This window comes from Ictalurus punctatus, chromosome 26 (genome assembly GCF_001660625.3).
Source record: "Ictalurus punctatus breed USDA103 chromosome 26, Coco_2.0, whole genome shotgun sequence".
In the NCBI taxonomy this organism is placed as follows: domain Eukaryota; kingdom Metazoa; phylum Chordata; class Actinopteri; order Siluriformes; family Ictaluridae; genus Ictalurus; species Ictalurus punctatus.
This window is the reverse complement of record NC_030441.2, coordinates 11464348-11484583: the sequence shown is the minus strand read 5'-3', so window position 1 is coordinate 11484583 and position 20236 is coordinate 11464348. Positions and strand designations below refer to the sequence as shown.

General features: G+C 35.5%; 1 protein-coding gene across 1 annotated transcript in view; it reads left to right on the top strand.

Annotated features, from left to right (window-relative positions):
* The window catches only part of sorcs3a (sortilin related VPS10 domain containing receptor 3a), a 296209-nt gene that overhangs the window by 236694 nt on the left and 39279 nt on the right, over positions 1 to 20236 (top strand). Inside the window, exons 10-16 of the mRNA XM_047151173.2 lie at positions 4705 to 4851; positions 8348 to 8450; positions 10061 to 10137; positions 12225 to 12316; positions 14228 to 14335; positions 14668 to 14785; positions 17492 to 17622. Coding sequence (XP_047007129.1) covers positions 4705 to 4851; positions 8348 to 8450; positions 10061 to 10137; positions 12225 to 12316; positions 14228 to 14335; positions 14668 to 14785; positions 17492 to 17622 — 776 coding nt within the window. The remainder of the gene's footprint in view (positions 1 to 4704; positions 4852 to 8347; positions 8451 to 10060; positions 10138 to 12224; positions 12317 to 14227; positions 14336 to 14667; positions 14786 to 17491; positions 17623 to 20236) is intronic.

The following is a 20236-nucleotide window of genomic DNA, read 5'->3' as shown; positions in this document are numbered from 1 at the left end:
ATTTTCCACACATTTTTGTATTTATATATGTTTCTGTAAGTTTGTGAGTCTAAATCCCAGATGCTGGGCCTTGAATAAGACCCTAACCTTCAGCTGTTCATAGGGCGCTGTATTGTGGCTAACCCTGTGTGGTGGATACATTCTAGCTTCCTTCTATGTTGGTATGTTTGAAAATAAGTAAAGAAATACAGTCACAGACTATAAAAAAGTGACCTGAATGACCGTAGCATGGTTGTTGAAGCCAGATGGGCTGGTTTGGGTATTTCAGAAATTGCTGATCTCCTGGGATTTTCACAAAGAACAGTCTCTAGAGCTTACAGAGAATAGTGCAATAGTCCAGTGAGAAGCAGTTCTGTGGGTGGACATGCCTTGCTCATGAGTGAGGTCAGAGGAGAATGGACAAACTGGTTTAAGGCAACAGGACAACTATGGTAGCTCAAATAACCACTCTTTACAACCATGGTGAGCTGAAATACATCTCAGAACACAAATCCTGTGGACAAAAAAACAAGGTGATGTTTTTCTAGTCTTCAACTTCTGTTTTGTGGAACCTTTGCCCCCTGTTGCCTCAGATTCCTGTTCTTGGCTTACAAAAGTTGAACCTGATCCACCTCAAGGTTCAGTGTGCATTCTATGATGCTTTTCTGCTCCTTGGTTGTAAAGAGTAGTTGTTTTCCTGTCAGTTTACACCAGTTTGGCTATTCTTTTCTGACCTGCTCACCACGGTTGTAAAGAATGTTTAGTTGAGTTACCATAGCCTTCCGCTTGGCTCTAATCTGGCAATTCTCTTCTAATTTCTCTCGTTAACAAGGCATTCCGCCCATAGAACTTTGGCTCACTAGATCCCCCCCCCACACCATTCTGTGTAAACTCTTGAGATTTATTTGTGAAAATCCCAGGAGATCAGCAGTTTATGAAATACTCAAACTACCCTGTCTAACATCAACATCCATGTCACAAGTCACTGAGATCATTGAGATTCCCCATTCCGATGTTTGATGTGAACATTATCTCTTGGCATGTATCTTCATGATTTTTTGCATTGCGTTGCTGCCACATGATTGGCTGATGCATACATTTGCAGGGGTATAATTGTTCCTAATTCAAAGGCCAGTGAGTATAAATAAGTGAACAAACCACCCACAATATAACTGAACATATTCAATTATTATTATTATTATTATTATTATTATTATTATTATTATTATTATTATTCAATTATAACAGCCTCTATTATTTCTCATAATGGAAGCAAGGTGGTGGGTCAGGAATTGAATTGAATTGAATTGCAGCCTGGAAACTGGATTATAAGAAAAACACATCCTGGGATGGAGATGCCAATCATTTGGTAGCATGAAGACAATATCATGGGCAAACTCACACACTCATCAAAGTCCTCCTCTTTGTTGGTTGCTCACATTACACATGGTGGCGTAGCATTGATTGAATTTGTGATCCATTAATGAAAAAAAAAAAAAAAAATATATATATATATATATATATATATATATATATATATATATATATATATATATATATATATATATATATATATATATATATATATAATTTTTTTTTTTAAAGTAATGAGTTTGCTGATGCCTGCTACAATATGTGAGGCACACTGACAGATCATACTTGATATTTATCACTGTCAGTATTAAATTGCATCACCTTAATTGCCTAAGTTGGCCCCAATTTTAATTTGAACTTTCATGTGTAGATTTACAAGACATATGGCCACATTCATCAACTGTGTAAATGGAACTGCTACTTTTTTATTATTAAAGATTATTTTTTATCTCAGAAAGCACTAATAGCTTTAAAGACACAAGAGGCTTTAGATTCTCACTTCAGACAAAGAATGTTCAGTTAAATATCTAGTAAAACGTCTCTATTTCTGGCTGTTTTTTCCTTTTGTGTATTCCTTTCAGTCTTTATTGGTATGGGAATCTAATCAATGCTGCAATGTCCCCTTGCAAATCTCACTGATATGAAACAAATTAAAGAGTGCTAACACTCAGATTTAAAGCCTCTTTTTCATGCAGGTTCTTTTAACAGTCTCCAGGAGTTGAGGAATTGACATTCATATATGATTGAGCGGCATATACCGAAATTAGAGGTGAACTCCAAGGTATGATGGATTTTCGGTGCCTCGTGCCATGGCTTAATACAGTAATCAATTAGCAAGTGGCACCCAGGATGATTTCATTAAAGCGGCGGTCATGAGGCGCAGTTACTACACTTTGCCAATGTTGACTTGACTAAGACTTGCCCTGCCAATAGTGAATCATGGGCAGATCCATACCTATAATAAGCTGTAGCATTCTTCATTAAAGCTTATTGGAAACCGTGCAGAGGCTTTTCCTTTGGGGTCTCAGACACAGAGCTGGGGAACGGATATTTTTTTATATATATATCTATGTCCATATTGAACAGTGAAGAATTGATTGCTTTGCTTTTTGTCCAAGTTCTAGAAAGTTGTTTTGGATGCAGTTTAGACAATAGTGTGTTTCACTGGTTTTATTTGGTTTTGTTGAACATGGTACAAAATCCAATAGGAAATTTGTCAAGTGGGTTTTATTTCCATACACCCTTCTAACTTGTATACCTTGGAGTAGAACTGTTCAAGGGGCTGTATGGTGGATAGACCAAAGAGTCTTTCTAAGCTGGTATAATGATTGTGAAAATAAATAAGTAAATAAACATATAAATAAATAAATGCATTCACCAACCACGAAAAAAGTGATCTCAGTAACTTTGATCATTGCATGGTTGATGTTACCAGATGGGCTGGATTTTAGATAGTATTATAGTATTATAGAAACTATTGGTCTTCTTGAATTAGCACACACACCAGTAGTGTGACTGCCTCAAAGAAAAAGCAGTTGCATGTGATACTCTGCCAGAGGGGTCATTTACAATGCTGGTGGCCTTGTGGATATTGCAGCACTGTCAGTAGTGTGTAGAGAGACCCTGCTGAGTATTATCTTAAATTTGAAGTTTCTCCTGTTTCCCAATAGAAGCCTTCATCTGAATCATTGTTCAACTCCTTGTATGTTTTTTTTTCTTCAGTTCGCATCCTTTCCTCCTCTTGCTGCAACAACTTAAGCTCTACATGTAAACCAAAACAGCCATGCAAAAAAAACAGCAAAGAACCCAAAAAGAATGCTGTATATTTTAATAGTAACACAGGTTTTTGATTCCAGCTAGATCGTGATGCTTCGCTCCAATGCTGTCCACTTCTAGAAGCTTGTAAAGGAAGGATGGAGGCAAAGAAGGATAATAAATAATCAGCATGATCGGTGATTGACATGGCTTCCCAGCAGAGGAGGAGGGCACCTCATTAGCTGTGTCTGTCCAGTGCCACACTGTCAGACATATTGGCCATTAGTGCCACTAACCCGTCTCCTGCTTCGCCAAGGAGACATTTCAAAACAGCTCGGCCTGCGTTGGCCTGTCACGACTCAATACTGTTAAGTTTGGATTCGTTTCAAAAGGGCCAAGTGATGAGGCAGTCGCTGTCAAAACAAATGGTGTTGAGTTAGTCAGCCGAGTAAGTGGGATGACATTGACAAAGATGTACTGTAATTGGGGGGTGGTGGTGGTGGTGGATTAGAGGAGGAGCCAACAGGTGATTGGTATGAAGACCAATGGGATGCTTGTGTGCATCTGCGTAGGCTCCTCTGGTTACTGCAGTCTCTGAATAGGAATAATGAAAGGTCATGTGGAAGGGGGTGGAGGTAGAAACACAACAATCAGTAAAAGTATGTCTTTGATATAGTCCTTCTTTTACAAATCGTTCACATGTCTAATATTCTTTGGAGAAACCATAAAATTGTTCCACACAGCTATCATTTTTAATGAGAGCAAACAGAGTTTGTAATCACTTTCTAATTATCATTACAAATAAAATAATAATAATTCTTATATTTGACAATTTGTAGCTCTTTGTTTAATCTTTTTGCTGTGGTTTTTTTCTCAGAAAAAAAAATGCTGGTGGATGTAATTTCTGTGCATCCCAATTAAATTTTGTGAATGGATGTTAACTATGTACTTGTTTAATGTTAGCTGAGTTGAATATTGCTAGATTTGATTTCACATTAATAAACACAAAGCATCTTCCATTTACCTTGACAGTAAGCAAGGGTGCCATCCTATTTCAGCAGGAGTCAAGAGTACAGACCAAATGATTTCTAATGTGAGATATGGAGGGGCTTCTGCTAGTCTCTGTTAATATCAAAACAGCTACACAATTGTTGGTCATTCCACATACATATTATTGAATTACATTCATATTGATGGGCATATTTGTGAGTGATAACTCATGGTGAATGATCTGCAATTATATAGTGTTTTTTTTTAACCTTAGTGGTTCTTTACAATGTGTCTCATTCACCCATTCACACACACACACACACACACACACACACACACACACACACACACACCCCAATGGTAGCAGAGCTGCCATGCAAGGTGCTAATTTTCCATCGGGAGCAACTTGGGGTTCAGTGTCTTGCCCAAGGACACTTCGGCATGTGGAGTCATGTGGGCTGGGAATCACACCACCAACCCTACGATTAGTGGACAACCCGCTCTACCACCTGAGCCACAGCTGCCTATACAGTGTACAATGTTAAAATGCGGCTCTCCTGCAAAATGTGTGAAAGTTAGAAGACGCTTTATTTCCACTTTCTTTAGGTAGCGGGAATCAAAGGCATGCTGATTGCTAATAGAAAACTGGAGAACCAGGTGAAGACGTACATCACTTACAACAAGGGCCGGGACTGGAGGCTGCTGCAGGCGCCCACCACAGACCTGGAGGGTAACGAGATTTACTGTGTGCAGGTGAGATAAAGATTGGAGGGCAGGGGTTTGGGGGAATGAAGGAATGAGGAAAAAAATAATAATAAGTGACAATGAGAAACATATAAAAATCTACAAATATATAATGTTCTCAGTTGTGCTTCATGGCTACTGTAACCTTTTTTATGCAAATTGTAAAAATCTGCAATCAGCTGTGGCCCTCCCTACTAACTAAAGGTGGGTGTAGAATCTCTTGCTCACTGACAGCATATTTTTCAAAAGTTTTATTCCTCATTAAATTCTCATTAAGTTGCGAGTGTACTTTATTAAGACAAAAGACAGCTTTGCACATAATTAACTCTGAGATTCATGCAAAGTAATGCTCCTTCTCCCAAGATAAAAGGCAACATGTTTAGTGTGTGTGTATAATCAAAGAGAATATTACACACTTTAGTAAAATGGTAAGCCGGCTAACTTCTATAACATTGCCGTTTAAATGAAATAAAGGTCTTTCCAGATACAACAAGAAATATATGGCAGCTACATCTTGATCAGTTGACTGTTCATCCAAGTATACTAACAAAGCTATAAAATAATATAAGCCATTTTTTTTCTTTGTTTATTATTACTAGTATAAGAGTATTGTTATGAGGACTGGTAATAGAATGCCAGATTTGTGCACTACCTTCCATAGGTCACTATAGGTCTTGTTTACAAAACCAAGAGGACACTGTTAGGCCTTAGGCAAGGCTCTTCTCCTTCAAAAGCTCAACCTTTTGCTCAGAACTTCACTTAGGTTATCTCTACATTAATGCAGATAAATTTGAAAATGCATCTTTTTCTCTATGTTTTGACCTTTCATCCAACTAAGACAAGTTTTTGTTCATCGAAAATTTGCACATATTCAGTGCTTGGTTTATGAACCTGAGTCGATTTTTTGATTCCCCATTCAAATTATGCTAATTACTTGCTTGTAGTTCACACCACTGAGGTTGCCAGATTTTTCTGAGATGGGGTTTTTCATGAACAATTCTAAGAACACTTTTAAAAAGCAAACACTTGCCTTTAAACTTGCCTTTTTTTCATTGCTGTCAAATGCACAAAACACAGCACAAAAATAGCACTCGGTCCATCACATCTATGTATTTTTCATTTTATTTATTTATTTTTTTATTATTGTGTGCTGCCAGTTAGTTGTGTGCACCACTTAATAAAACCATGAGACACTTAATGGAGGTCATGAAAGGGATCACTTGGTAATTGTATCACACTTTTAAATTGTCATTTTGAATTGTTGAATTAATAAAACAATGCCAATGTTTCTACTGTAAATAAAATGTGACCATAGTTTGAAGAATAAACTGAATGATCATACGTGTACAAAAGCTTTGAACAACATCCAATAAATAACACTTAAATCCGTAGTTAGGTTTGAGGTCTAAATTCTTATGTGTGCATGTAAGTCATCTCTGATTATGGAATATAGCTACAACAACAACAACAACAGAAAGCCAGCATGGATTAAACAGCATGATCTTTAACTCAATCTAGCAAACTGACTCCTTTATTTTACCCAGTGTGACCAGTATAACATGGTAAGTGTACTGTTCCTACACTAAAAAGAGAACGAAATGAGAACCGAGAACATGACTACAGTTGTCACTATAGTGCAGGTTAACTTTCATAGATTTATTTGACACCCTAATTAGTGCCCTATAACCCTTTTGATTAATGCCGCCAAATCCTGTAGTCTTTGTCACACTGGCCATTGAAAAGATGAAAGGTGACACTTTTTTGCACAGACCAAACAGATATAATTGCCTTTTGTTGTGGCAGAGAGCCCTGGAGAGAGGGCTTTTCAGCTTTAATGCCAAATCCTCCCGCTGTCATTGTTGCTAATGAGTGTAAAAGGCAATTAGCATTCACAATAAGAGTTTGAGTCTTTGCAGAGGGCACTTTAAACTGGATTAATTTGTATTAATAGTCACACATTGCCATGATTGTTTGGCCTAGGAGATGCCAGAATGCATTTTGTGAGCATCCTAATGACGTTTCAGGATTCATAGGTAAACCTGCTTACATCGCAAATGATTGTTGTAACAATAATAGCAATATTTCAGTAGTTGGATTTGAATAATATAACCTTTTTATAAATTAATGATCCATATAAAAATATAGCCAAAAGCAGCAATCTGCAGGGTCCAAGCACCCAAAGAAAAAGCTTCCCTAAGACTTGCCCTGTATCCCAAATGGCATACTTTCTGTAGTAAATAGTATCCAAGATGAGAATTAGTATGTCCCAAATCGTAGTATGTTGAAAGAAGTATCTCAAAGGTACCCCGATGGTCTACTATTTATGGTAAATATTCAAAGTGTGGCTCCATCGACACTTTTTCAACCCACAACTCCTTGCGCATGGGAGGTGGAGTTTTGTGATTGTTTGCTTTGCTGAAATCAAGGATGCATTTCAGAGAGGTGTAAAGGAAATGTGGAAAAAGAAATTTAATTATATGGTATATATTATATAAGGAGTAATGAATGAAGAAGCTGAAATGCAACGAGGAGTTTGTTTACAGTGACAGTGTTCTTTTCCGGGCAACAACTTTCTCCTCCATTACATGACATGTTAGTGTGCTCTTTTAATACACACTCAAAAGTGTGTACTCCCAAAAATAGGACATACATTTAAAAAATAGTGTAAGTGTGGCAATCGGGATGCAGGGTCAGCAACTGTTTCCTGAGAAAGAGTTATTTGAACGCAACTCCACCCATTAATTATGGCCACACCCACACAAACAAATGCCCTGTCCATTTGTAACCTAACCTATTTATGGAAAAATACAACATTTGTGACTCTTTATCTAAGATTATAAATTTATTTTGGAAAACAAGTCATCAGTTTGATCATAATCATCAACCTGTTTGGTCTTATTTCCTGAGTTTCACAGGATTTAATAAATCATTGACTACGTTTACATGGACAACAATAATCTAATTTCTGACCTTATTCTGAGTAAGGCAATATTGTGATTAAGGTGTTTACATGAGTTATTTTTAGAATATTCCTTTCATGTTCCTGTTTTACATGTTATAGAACATAGACTGATTAATGGCACACATCATTATGTCCCCACACCACGCTGTCCAATGTTCCCTCCAGAAATTCACGTCTCGACATACAGTTTTTTGTGTTTGTGTTTGTAAACCTTTGTAAGAACTTTTGGAACCTTATACCTTCTTCCAGATGGAAGCATTGAAGAGGGTATAAGGTTCCCAAAATTTAAAAAAAATGTTTACAAAGACTCTTTTATACCAACAGCAGTTAGAATACTGAATGGAATTAAGTTATGGAGGTGAAAAATAGGTTTATAACATGCTGTATCAAACACAAATGATTCTTGCAAGGTGACTCAAGTGCGTTTTCCTGCCCCCCATCAGCTCAAATCCATTTAATGCCTGCAGTGACACATCAGCTCAGTCTGATAGACAGGTACATAATAACTTCGCCCTGGCTATGTGTCATTTCTCTCTGTTCCAGCCATTTTGTTCGCTACACCTACAGCTGCAGATGTCAGAAAACCCTTATGTCTCTGGAAGTATTACCACCAAGAACTCTGTGCCAGGAGTAATCATCGCTATAGGTAAAAGAAACTTAAAGTGTGCGTTAAAGTGCATGTATGACAGATAGATAACAAAAATATATTATGTGAAAACTGACACCACTACGTAATTTATGTTTTATCAAGCCTTAGCAATGAGCATGTACTTCAATATGTTTGAGCTTGTGTGCAATAAATTACTTAAGTAAATCCCATGTAGCTGTTTGAAAACATGTCTGAGTGGCAATACACATTAATTTGCTTGTCCTTCTCTCTAATGTTTGCTTGTGTAAACATCAGTCATGCCACTAGGACGCGGCTGATCTGCAAATCCTTCAGAGACGATTTGAGCTTTTACAGTCACTTTGTGTGTGTGTGTGTGTGTGTGTGTGTGTGTGTGTGTGTGTGTGTGTGTGTGTGTGTGTGTGTGTGTGTGCGCACAAATCTCATCATGACAGCATTTCTGAGTTTTTTTTTTATGCTTGATTTTGCTGCAGCTTTTTTAAAGATTTGCAATGCAACTTTGTGTGCTTTTTTTTGCAGAAAACTACTTGAATTGGTGAAATTGCAAGTGCACGAAATTGTCTTGCACAGTGATGTTTGTTGGTAAATGAGTCATTTTAGTTGTACTCATGTTCAACGCACATGAATCAAAGGGGGCTTTGGCTGAATGTGCGTTATGATGATATCACACGTTGTGTCTTGGCTCAAATCTGTGGAACATCTGTGGCAATTTTTAAAAATTTGATTATTGCTGAGTTTGCTGAAAAAGGCCACAGGACATTTCACATACATGCTCATATTCAGAGTCAACCATTCTACTGCTTATCAACATGACAAAGCTAATAGATGCTGGTCTAAATGTAAGTTTAGGTGAGAAAGTAAAACTGTAGGGAATATTTGAGAATACTTTACCAAAAACCAAAAAAAAAAGTAAAAGATTTGTATAAGTTGGTGATAAGTTTTAGGACTGGACAATAAAATTAAATAATATCAATGTCATTAGAAATGATTCCATAATACAGATAATTTACATATAATATCGTCTGGATATCATTTGTTGGGATTTGATATTATTATTATTATTATTATTATTATTATTATTATTATTATTATGTAGATGGAGATCAGATCGTATTTCGCAAGTCATTCTTGCAAAAATCCAGAAAATACCAAACAGTCCTCAATCTTGTGTCTTTTTATTTAAAATATAAAATACAAAAAACGATTTTATTGGTTTGAGTAAACAGTTTAATATGAAATATGAAATAGTAAAGTGTCTGAAATGTCTCAAATTTGAATAATAAAAGCATTCAGGTCTTGATTCAAGTTTACTATTGCAGTATATAGACTATTTGATAAATTGGAAATAGCTCTGTAACTCTGCACTCACACTGGCATCATACTCACTTCTCACACACAATTCACTTCACACCACTTTGTCGCCAGTGGGCTTGCCATCTTGTTGCTGTAAATCGGCATGAATCATTGAAAACAAATGACTTCTGACTGTTGTGTTGGGTCATGACCACTGTGAATGCAGGGCAACTGTAAATGTTAACAGTGCCTTGACCAACAATGAAATATCTACTGAGTTACATCTTGTGCTTGTCAAATTTCCACTACTTTTGAATTTTGCTTTTTCTCTTCAGGCAATATGGGCTCTGAGCTCTCCTACAATAATGTAGGAATGTTCATGTCATCAGATGCTGGCAATACCTGGAGACAGGTATGTTGTTATTAAATAGCTCCTTGAAATCAGCTGAGAATTAGCATGATATTCATGCTAACAATGCTTAAAAGTTCATAAGATATGTCAGTATTTATGCCAGTAATTTTTTTCCATGTTTAGAATCAGTTTATGTGGTTGTTTTGTCCTGAATAGAGGTGTCAAGGACAGGGTTTATCAGTAGTGTCTAGATGATCACATTTAAACACTAGCAATACTGGGGTATAGAATGAAAAAAAAAATGACTGTGATTATATATACAAACGTGAAGATTGCAAATATCCAAATAAACATCCAATAGGAATCCGGTATACAATACTATGGATATTTTGAGGGTACAGGCAAATAGTTTTAGTTAAGATTGTTACATTAATGTAAATTTTAATTACTGTAACTGCATGAACAGCAGGACTCCCATCCACATTATTTTGCAGCCAATAAAACAGTAAACAGCACATTTTATTTTAGTAGTCTACCATTTTGTACTGACAGCAGGACTGACAGCAAGTGTAAAGCTTATGCAAGAATGAAAAAAAAAGCTGTGAGACTCAGCTCCCAAAGTTTACAGGCTTTATAGTGTACATGGTAACAATTTCTATGAAGGTCATATTTACAGCAAACTACAAACAAGTTCAAAAACAAACTACAATCATGTTACAATTAATTCATAAGATATTATAGATATTGTTATGATTATTTATGCCAATACATTTCACTTTATAGCTATTGATATTATGCCTTATAAATTGCATCATAAATGCTCAACATAACAGATTATATAACATACTGTACATAATGCATTATGGGGCCTGTCTTTTTTTATTTATTAAATTTTTTTTTCTTTAAGGAATTATTACAAAATTATTTTGTTGTAGTTTTGGGCTTGATAAAAGTATAAGAAATAATACATTAGAAATGTTAAAATATTAGAAAAGATAAATACAGTGTGTTATTATAAATAATTATATTTAATAAATAATTACATGTTATTATATACATTTTAATATCATATAGTATCAGTTAGATATTATATTCCCAGGTTTCACTAAGACTAAGACACACTAAGCAAACTGGGGATGAATTTGTTTGCTATTGTTGTTGTATATTTTACTGTATTGTGTTTCAAACAGCACTTCTGTTAAGATACCCATTCTGTTAATAATTGATTAACGCATTTTCATAAATATTTATAACAGTTAATGCATACTAATATTGAAATAGAAAATGTTTAGCAGTATATTCTATAGTATAACAAGCTATTGTAGGCGTCAAAACGTTATATACAGGATATTCATGGATAACACTGACTACATTTATATGGACAGCAATAATCCAATTATTGACCTTATTCTGAATAAGACAATATTGTGATTAAGGTGTTTACATGAGTTGCTTTTAGAATACTCATTTAATGTCCTATAACTATGTTATAGAACATAGTTCGATTAACGACACACGTCATTACGTCCCCACACCACGCCGTCCAAATTTCACGTATCAACATACAGGTCGTCTTCGTTATGGTACCGTATACAGTTTTGGGTGTTTCATTTTTAATTTTACGAAAGCTTCAAGTGCAGTTAATTATTTGTCATGCTATACGTGCTAACAGACGACTGCTTGAAGCCATGGGCTGCGTCCCAAACCGCTTACTTTGCTACTGTATAGTAGCCAAAACACATATATTTCGCCTACTATGTAGTAAGTGCGTGGTTTCAGACACACCCGTGCACTCCTGTTTGCCGTCAAGCGGTTGCACACCACCGTGTGTGTACGTGTCCTGTCGCAAAATGCGGTGAAAGCTGCCACACGACGTTAATAGTGTGATTAAGGTGTGTCCAGGTCTGTAAAACAGGAACACTCCACATGTCTTAATTCGATTTGTTTTTACTTCGAGTATGACTTTAATCGGATTAAGGTAATAAAAAATTGCTGTTTACATGGTATTTTCTTAATCAGAGTATTGTCTTAATAGGGTTAATATTGGATTATTGTTGTCCGTGTAAACGTACTGATTGATATTCATTACCACAATTGGAAATTGATATGCATTTACTTGAGATTACTCATTTTGCGATGTTCTGCAGATATTTGATGAGGAGCACAATGTTTGGTTCCTGGATAAAGCAGGAGCTCTACTTGCAGTCAAGCAGCCCACAGTTCCCACAAGGCATTTCTGGTATGCTAAAGAGCTAATCTGCAAAAAGAACAGTGTGCCAACTGTATTTATGATTATTTATGATTCAAGCCAATGCTTAAGGGAAATCATTATCCCAGCCAGGGTTCATTTTTGCTTTTAGGAGGTTTTATGTTAATGACGATGTTCCTTATGTCAAAATGTCAAAAATGAAAGTGAAGTTTCTCTATAATGATACATAAATGTCTTTACCAAACAAGCAAATCCAAAACTATCCACTGTATAGTTTAGATGGAATTCCTTGCTTATCCCCTGGAATTACCACACTCTTCAAATCGGAGATCTCTAGCTCTGCTTTGGTGCTTTTTAATCTTCTGAGTTTTTTTTTCTTTCTCTCCCCTTAGTGCCCAGAACGATAGAACTGTTGGAGTGTGCTATCTTCAAATCTGTTTCTCTTAAGCAAGCCAAGCGAACTAGTCATCCCTGGCCATTGTCTCATTCCCTGCTACTATGATTTTGAGTCACGTCCCAGCCAGTAAGGGATGCGTGTCAACCGGCTTGTCTCCCACCGAAGCTTTGCTAGTTTTGAAGTAGCAAAAGAACTTTAGTGTCGTTCTTCAGTGAGGTTGTTAAACCTTGTCACACATGCACTACTCCACCGTCAGCACCTCTGAGGTGGAACTAAAAAGCTGTCAGAGTCAAAGTCTTCAGTGTTATTTTTTTCTCCCATCAACTCTTGCTCTTTCTTCTTCATCTCTTGCTGTTGCTGAATGGAGGCCCCTGTTGTTTTGATTTGTCTTCATCATCGCATTGTCTTACCAAGTCCTTTCTTTTTTTTCCCTATTCCTTTTTCCCTTTCACTCTTTAAAAAAAGTCTGTTTACCACCTTCCTCCATTTTTAGAAATAGTTTTATAGTGACATTGAATGCTGTTTATACTGTTATCAGCCTCAGTTCTGCTCAATATGTAGTAATGGCCACCTGTTGATTTTTCTCAGTTATTAGCAATTTAAACAATATTTATATACAAACAAAAATCACCTTGCTTGGTGGACCTCCTGATGGTAGGTGTGTGCAGAAAACAGAGGAAAACGTTTCTATTAATTATTGACATATTATATATTGATATTATAAAATTATAGTTATATTTTATATGAATTTCTATCAATTATAATGATGATATGATGACACCACACACTTCAGTAACAAAAGAACACCAGACACTAGATATTAGGGGAATATATATAAGACAGGTTCCAGACACCTGCACCACCTAAGCAGGTTCTAATCACTGGCAACCAGTCTTATTTCAGGGATTTTAAGGTGTGATAAATATAGGGATGTACTTACTTTTTCCATGTGACTGATCTGTTTTTTGTTAATTAAAATTGTGAAAATTACTTTATTAATAGATACTATTTCAAAGATGACCAAATGTTTGCTTGTCCAAATATGTCAAAAAAAAGCCAACAGTTTCCATGGGGTGTACTTATTTTTTCACATGACTGTATAGTACAAACTCTACATAATCTAACACTAATAATAAACTGTGCATGAAAGAGCGAGTTGTTGTTATTTTTTTTAAACAACAATTGTATAATTTTTATCGCGAAGCTATAAATAATATTTATTTATAGATATTTAATATTTATGGAAGCAGTCTCCAGAGTTACTTTGAGGAGTCTCTCAGAGTAACAGTAAAGTTTTAAATGTAACTATAAATGGTTGAAAAGTCTGTGCCATTCATTAATAAATTAGCAATTGGCAAATTGCTATGGTATAAGAGGAATTAAACACTTTGGGACATGCTGTTATTGGAAAATAATAAACTTTAAAGTGGTAACACACCCAAATCAGCACTCACCATCATGTTTTATTCCTTACTTATTGGAATGTTAATTAGAAAATGCTTGATCTGAACAGAATCTAATTACATTTTGATCGGCTGTTGTAGGATCAGCTTTGATGAAGGGAGACAGTGGACACATCATATTTTCTCAGCCATGCCTCTGTTTGTGGATGGTGTTCTGGTCGAGCCAGGCATGGAGAATCAGATCCTGACGTAAGTGTTAAAAAATTTAACTTGTTCTTTTTGGCACCTGTCTACACACATTCTTTCAATCTCCCGCTCGCTCTTTCATGCACATGCTTATATTCTCCTAACAAACCCTGACAAGAATAAAGACAGATCTTTCCTAACCCCAAAGGTTAATTATTCTTGGGTTGATCCTTTCCACCCATTTACCATATGAAACTTAGGTTTTAATAGGTCAAAAGAGCTAAACATTTCAAAGCCATCTTGATTCCCTTTTAGGTATTATTTTGTTTATGCAACAGGGACCTTGTCTATCACTGATTGTTTGATTATAACTTTCAGTATTTGTGCACTGGTAGGTTTTTTGGACACTTCAGCGATCGCTCTGAGTGGCAGCTGATCAAAATCAACTACAAGTCCCTGTTTACCAAGCGCTGCACTGAAGGAGACTACCAAACGTGGCACTTGCACAATCAGGTAGAAAACAATTGATACAAAATCAAGTTACTACACCAGATATCAGGGACTCTCAATCAGGATCAGTATTATTACCATGGCAATGGGGTTCTTGTGCAGTTCTGGAAAGCCTGGAAAAGTATGAAATTTCAGTTCTAGACCTGGATGTGTATGGAATCTCTGACTTTGTGCAAATGTTTGGACATTCAAAAAGTAATTGGATATTCAGTAGAACTTGTGACCCTCCGAGATGGAGCTGTACTATTGTAACATCTTGTGAGTTGCACTAACGTTTATTATTATGAAACTGGCTTCTTGTATAGTCCTGGTCATTTGCAATTTGTGATAGTGCAATATTGTGCTGTGGTGCTCTTATTCTGTTGTTAGTATTTGAGTTGCATGTCTCTTTCTGTGCAAAAAAAAGAGTCATGCAACTCATGTCTTTTTCATTTAACACCATCAAACATCACTGAAGTTTCAAAATTAATTCACAACCAGACTTAACAAATATTTCTTACCCATCACAAACCCAGCCAGAGGCAAGTTATACAAGGTGGTGTATTAGCACTATGTAGGTGCCTCCAATTTCTTTCAACCTCCTTCTAGTTAATGTCCAGTCCTTTGACAATAAACTAGATGAACTACTTTACTGGAATCACTCTCAAATGTACATGAAAAACCTATGTGTTTTGCTTTCCTAAGATTGGTTAGGCTTAAAAAGACAATAGGGTTATAAAAAGTGCTGATTTTTGAGGGGTTGCTTAATGATGACAATTGGCAAGATAAGAGGTGTGGTGCTTGCTTTTTCATAAGCAATACATGATGCACCATAATCTTATACACAAAGGGTCGGCGTAACTGCAGGCTTCATTACAAACTAGCAGGAAATACACCTGATTTGACTTATTCAATCAGTTCATCTTAGTCTCCCTTCAACTATCAAGAGTGCCTCCAATTTAGCTGTAATGAAAGCCTGCAGCCACACCAGCCCTTTGTGGATAAGATCGAAGACCTCTGGGTTGCCATGTCTCAGTCCTGCTCAGCAGTATGGGGGAAAAATGTGATCTGCTTCTTCGGTCCGCATTTTCTACCTCCAGATTTTTTGGGCTTCAAGGCAAGTACTTATCTTTAAAGGCAGTGGTCTAGATGTAATCTCCCATGATCTAATCTCCCATGTGAATGATTTTACTCAAGAAAAATCAGGCAAATTCAGAGTCATGAACTGCACACACGTGCACCCAGAATATGATTATAGAACTGATTCTTAATACAGATCACATTCTCGGTATAAATAATGACATAACTTTTGAACTTAACTCACCATTTCTTAAGACAAAGTTTTGGGTACCAAATCGTGGTCAGGTTTGGCAACCTGACCTCCCATAGCCTACCAGAAAATGCACAGGACTACCACATCTTTATAATATGTACATAAAGCACAAAAATCAATGACTATCCACCCTGATAATGGACTGTTCACACTCATTTTATCCAAAGCAAACATCCATGGGTTCTGCTGGGCAGAATCCAAAGAAAAGTGATTTAAAAATAAGTGTTTTTTTTTTTTTTTTTTTTTTTTTTTCATGACCCTGTCAGGCTCCAGATCTGATTTTCAGAACCCAGCATATGACCTGTTGCAGAGTCTAAAAAAAATATGTCAAGATGAAATGTTTGCTAAGTGGTCTGGCTTAACGAATTCAAAAGAGATATGACAAAGTTTTTAAAAATGGGGATAAAAAATGGCTTAGGGGATAAAAAAAAAAGTTTGGCAGGAGTTATAATATTATAAATTATGACATACAGGTTATTATAAAATATGTCTACTATATTCAGAAAGTAAGAATTTTTATTTCACTAATAATATCCATTATTTAAATGTAACATTATTTAAATGTAACTAGGCCAAAAAAATGAATTTCTGTCTGTTTTGAGGGCTGCTCATGTTCAGCACTGATTTTTTTTGTGATGTCACACTCCACAGTAGTGGTTAATTACTCATATGAGGGCTTTAAGAATTTGCAGTTTTTCCTTTAGGTAGTTTTTTTAAATTTGTTTTTTATTTGTTTTTATCTAGCCTACTAAGTTTAAACATTATAATTTTATTGTGGCAGTTGTATACAGTGTTTGACTATCAAAAAAGCTTTAGTTATGTTGTATGTTTTATCTCTGTACCAGTGTTACTGTGGAGAGGTGTGAATTATTTGCCCAACAGGGGGCTCACACCCCTCAATTTTGTCATCATCCTGTTGCCATCAGCTAAACACAGTTACAATAGTCTACACACAGAAACCCAACAGTGTCCTGAGTAATCTTATAACAGACTTGAGGCAAACAAATAATTCATTTGTTTATACTAATTGAAAATGTCTGATAAGTCAATTTCCAATCCAAAATATCTTGTTACAAAATGATTTAGAATTAATAATATACACTGACTTTATTGACAAATAGAACATATAAATTGAGTAAAGGTTGTAGTTTTGTTGGAATCTACTTTTACATTGCTCTATAACTATTATTTCATCCAGTAGCCAGTCAAAGTTTGCCAAATTTTGCACCCCTTTAGTTTCAAGCCCTTAATATATATGGACAGTTCTAGACAAGAAATGTTCTAGTTGAATGGATTAAACACTCTCCTCCCTAGCTAATCACACAAATGAACTTACATCACATCCAGTAGATCTATAGCCCAGGATTATTATCTATCTTTGATGTTCTCTTTTTCAGGGTGAGCCATGTGTAATGGGCCAAAAGCAGATCTTCATCAAGCGCCGCCCGGGCAACTACTGCATGATGGGAAAGGACACCAGGATCTTATCGGCTGAACCTTGTATCTGTAGAGCACATGATTTTGAGTGGTGAGTGAATTCATAATGTATTTGATCAGTAGGATGACACCATGGTTATAATTAGAAAACTTAAAAAATGAAACTCTTCTGGAAGTTAAAATTAGCTATGTTATTGCATCTGAGATTTTCTATCATAGCTTGATGGTTGCTATTGTATGGTCTGTGCAGAAGCCTGTAATGTAGATTAGGGGTTCTCTTAACATTGTGCACCCAGGGACCCCTTTCAGAGTAAAAGACTTTCCATGGACCCCCTTATTATCACAGTATGGACATATACTTCTGTGCAAAAGTCTTAGTCACATGCAAAGAAATTCTGTACAGCAAAGATCCCTTTAGAAATAAAGAAATGAAAGTTTTTTCAGCAAAACCCTTCCAGCCTTCTTTTTTTTTTTGTCTGAAAAGCTTTCTCTTAAGTAATATACTGCTTTCTTTACTGACATACAAATATTTTTCTGCAACATTTAATTTTGTGCTGGAAAGCTTTGGAAATATTTAGAAATATAAAATGTTTTTGTACTGACTTGATAATGTAGAAGTCATTAAATAAAAATCTATAACAAAATTTGTACTAAAAAAAATATGGTGCCTAAGACTTTTCCACAGTACTGTAATTTTATGAACAATAGAGCAACTCTGTTTCTTATTCCTATTAAATTATTCAAGCCATTGGAGCTTTTTACTCCTGTGGTTTTCACTTATATAGATGTACTATTGTCACTGTCTGGTTATGTTAAGATTGCAGTCATATTAATGTTAACATTATTGAGTTCCCTTTGAAGTGACAAGTCAGTTAGTCTTACAACTATGATGACTAATTAATAACCATAATAACATGAATAGTAGTTATCGCCAGCACTGCTATGTTATTTAAAATGATTAATTAATTAATTACTATTTTTTGAGAAGCATGGCTCTAAGAATGTGCTTGGATTTGATTCAGCCATTCATTTGGATAAAATTGTCTTATAATTCGTTAATTTAAAAACATAATCCACTCTTTTGGGATAAAATACAAACATATACAAAACATATACAAAAATATGATACTGTTATTACAGTGTAAATCATCTCTATTACAATAGATGTATCAGTGTAATATATAAATCTCTGAAACAATTTAGTCATAAAACAAATTTAAAAAGTTAGAGTGATTTACATTAAATTAAAAAAGTTAGTTTGATTTACATACAGCATCATGTTCAGTGTCACTGTCTATTCTGGACAGGAAAGAACATTTCAGTGCATTTTTGTGATGCGAGCTGGCAACATCTGTGACAATGTGTGAAGACGAGCCACTGAACAGATTTAATTTCTATGCAAATTTCATGCTGTTGTGCTGTTTTTTTTTGTTTTGTTTTTTAATCTTGAAAAGACAGACATTTTTAATGTTAATTCCGTCTGTACAAGGTCAAACCGCAAAGGTTTAATGTGGATCCATTAATTTCTCACAAAATACAATTGGCTTGACTGAGAGGACTCATCAATACACGCCTGCCGTTTTATGATTTAAATGTACGGTGAGGAAGTAAACCAAAGTTGTGGGCATTTCCAATTATAATGGAGCAAACTTTTAATTAACTTTCAAGTAGATAAAAGGCAATCAGTGAAATATTAAGAGCCATAATTATTGCTACCGGATACAACACAATTGGGACTTCCTGTCTAAGAGAAAAGATAAAATGAGCCTATGGCTGATATTCTACAAGTCTAATAAATATGTATTTTGCTCAGATTTGTTTTGAATAAGAATTACTATGAATCACAACAGTTTAATTTTCACTTTGTTATCAGCTAAATGCTAATTGTAAAATTTGTTTATTGGTTTGTTTAACAAAAAAAAAGCTGAAAAGAAATTAACAACTGACAGCTATATAGACTTACAGTGTTACCTTTTCAGCACCAATTCTGGGTTGTCTGTTGTGCAGTTTATTTATTTCTGCACTGTGTATTTGGTGTTTAGTTAATTCAGGCTTGTGTCTTACGCCACTGAGTTGTCATTAGGATGTGTGTTGTGGCATTCTGTTATTTCTGGCTTTTGTGTTGCAGTGTAAAGTTAGGCTATATATTGCAGTGTTTAGTTATTTCAGGAGTGTTGCGTCTGTGTTGTGTGTTGAGTGTTTAGATATTTCCATATTGTGTTGTGATGTTTACTTACTTCTGGCTTGTTTGTGTAGGATGGTTTATCTCTGAGTTAGTATTGTGGTACCTGTCTTTTGGGTAGCAGTGTTATCTTTGCAGTTTGTTTTGAACGTTTTGTTATTTCAGGGTTTGGGTTAGGTGATGCAGATTTAATTATTTCTGCATTGTGTGTTGTGGTTTATATTTATTATTGGCTTGTGTATTTTGCAGTGTCTCTCTGGTTTGTGTATTATGGTGTTATCATTAGGTTGTGTTCAGTTATTTCTGGATAGTGTTGCAATGTTTAGTTACTTATGGATTGTGTTACTGTTTTTAGTTATTTCGGTGGCGCATATTGCATATTGTTTACTTACTTCTTGATTGTGTGTTGTAGTATTTAGTTATTTCCTGGTTGTATATTGTGGTGTTTAGTTATTTCTGGGTTGTGTGTTGAGTTTAGTATAATTTGTAATGGGTTATGTATGTTTTGTTATTTCTAGATTTT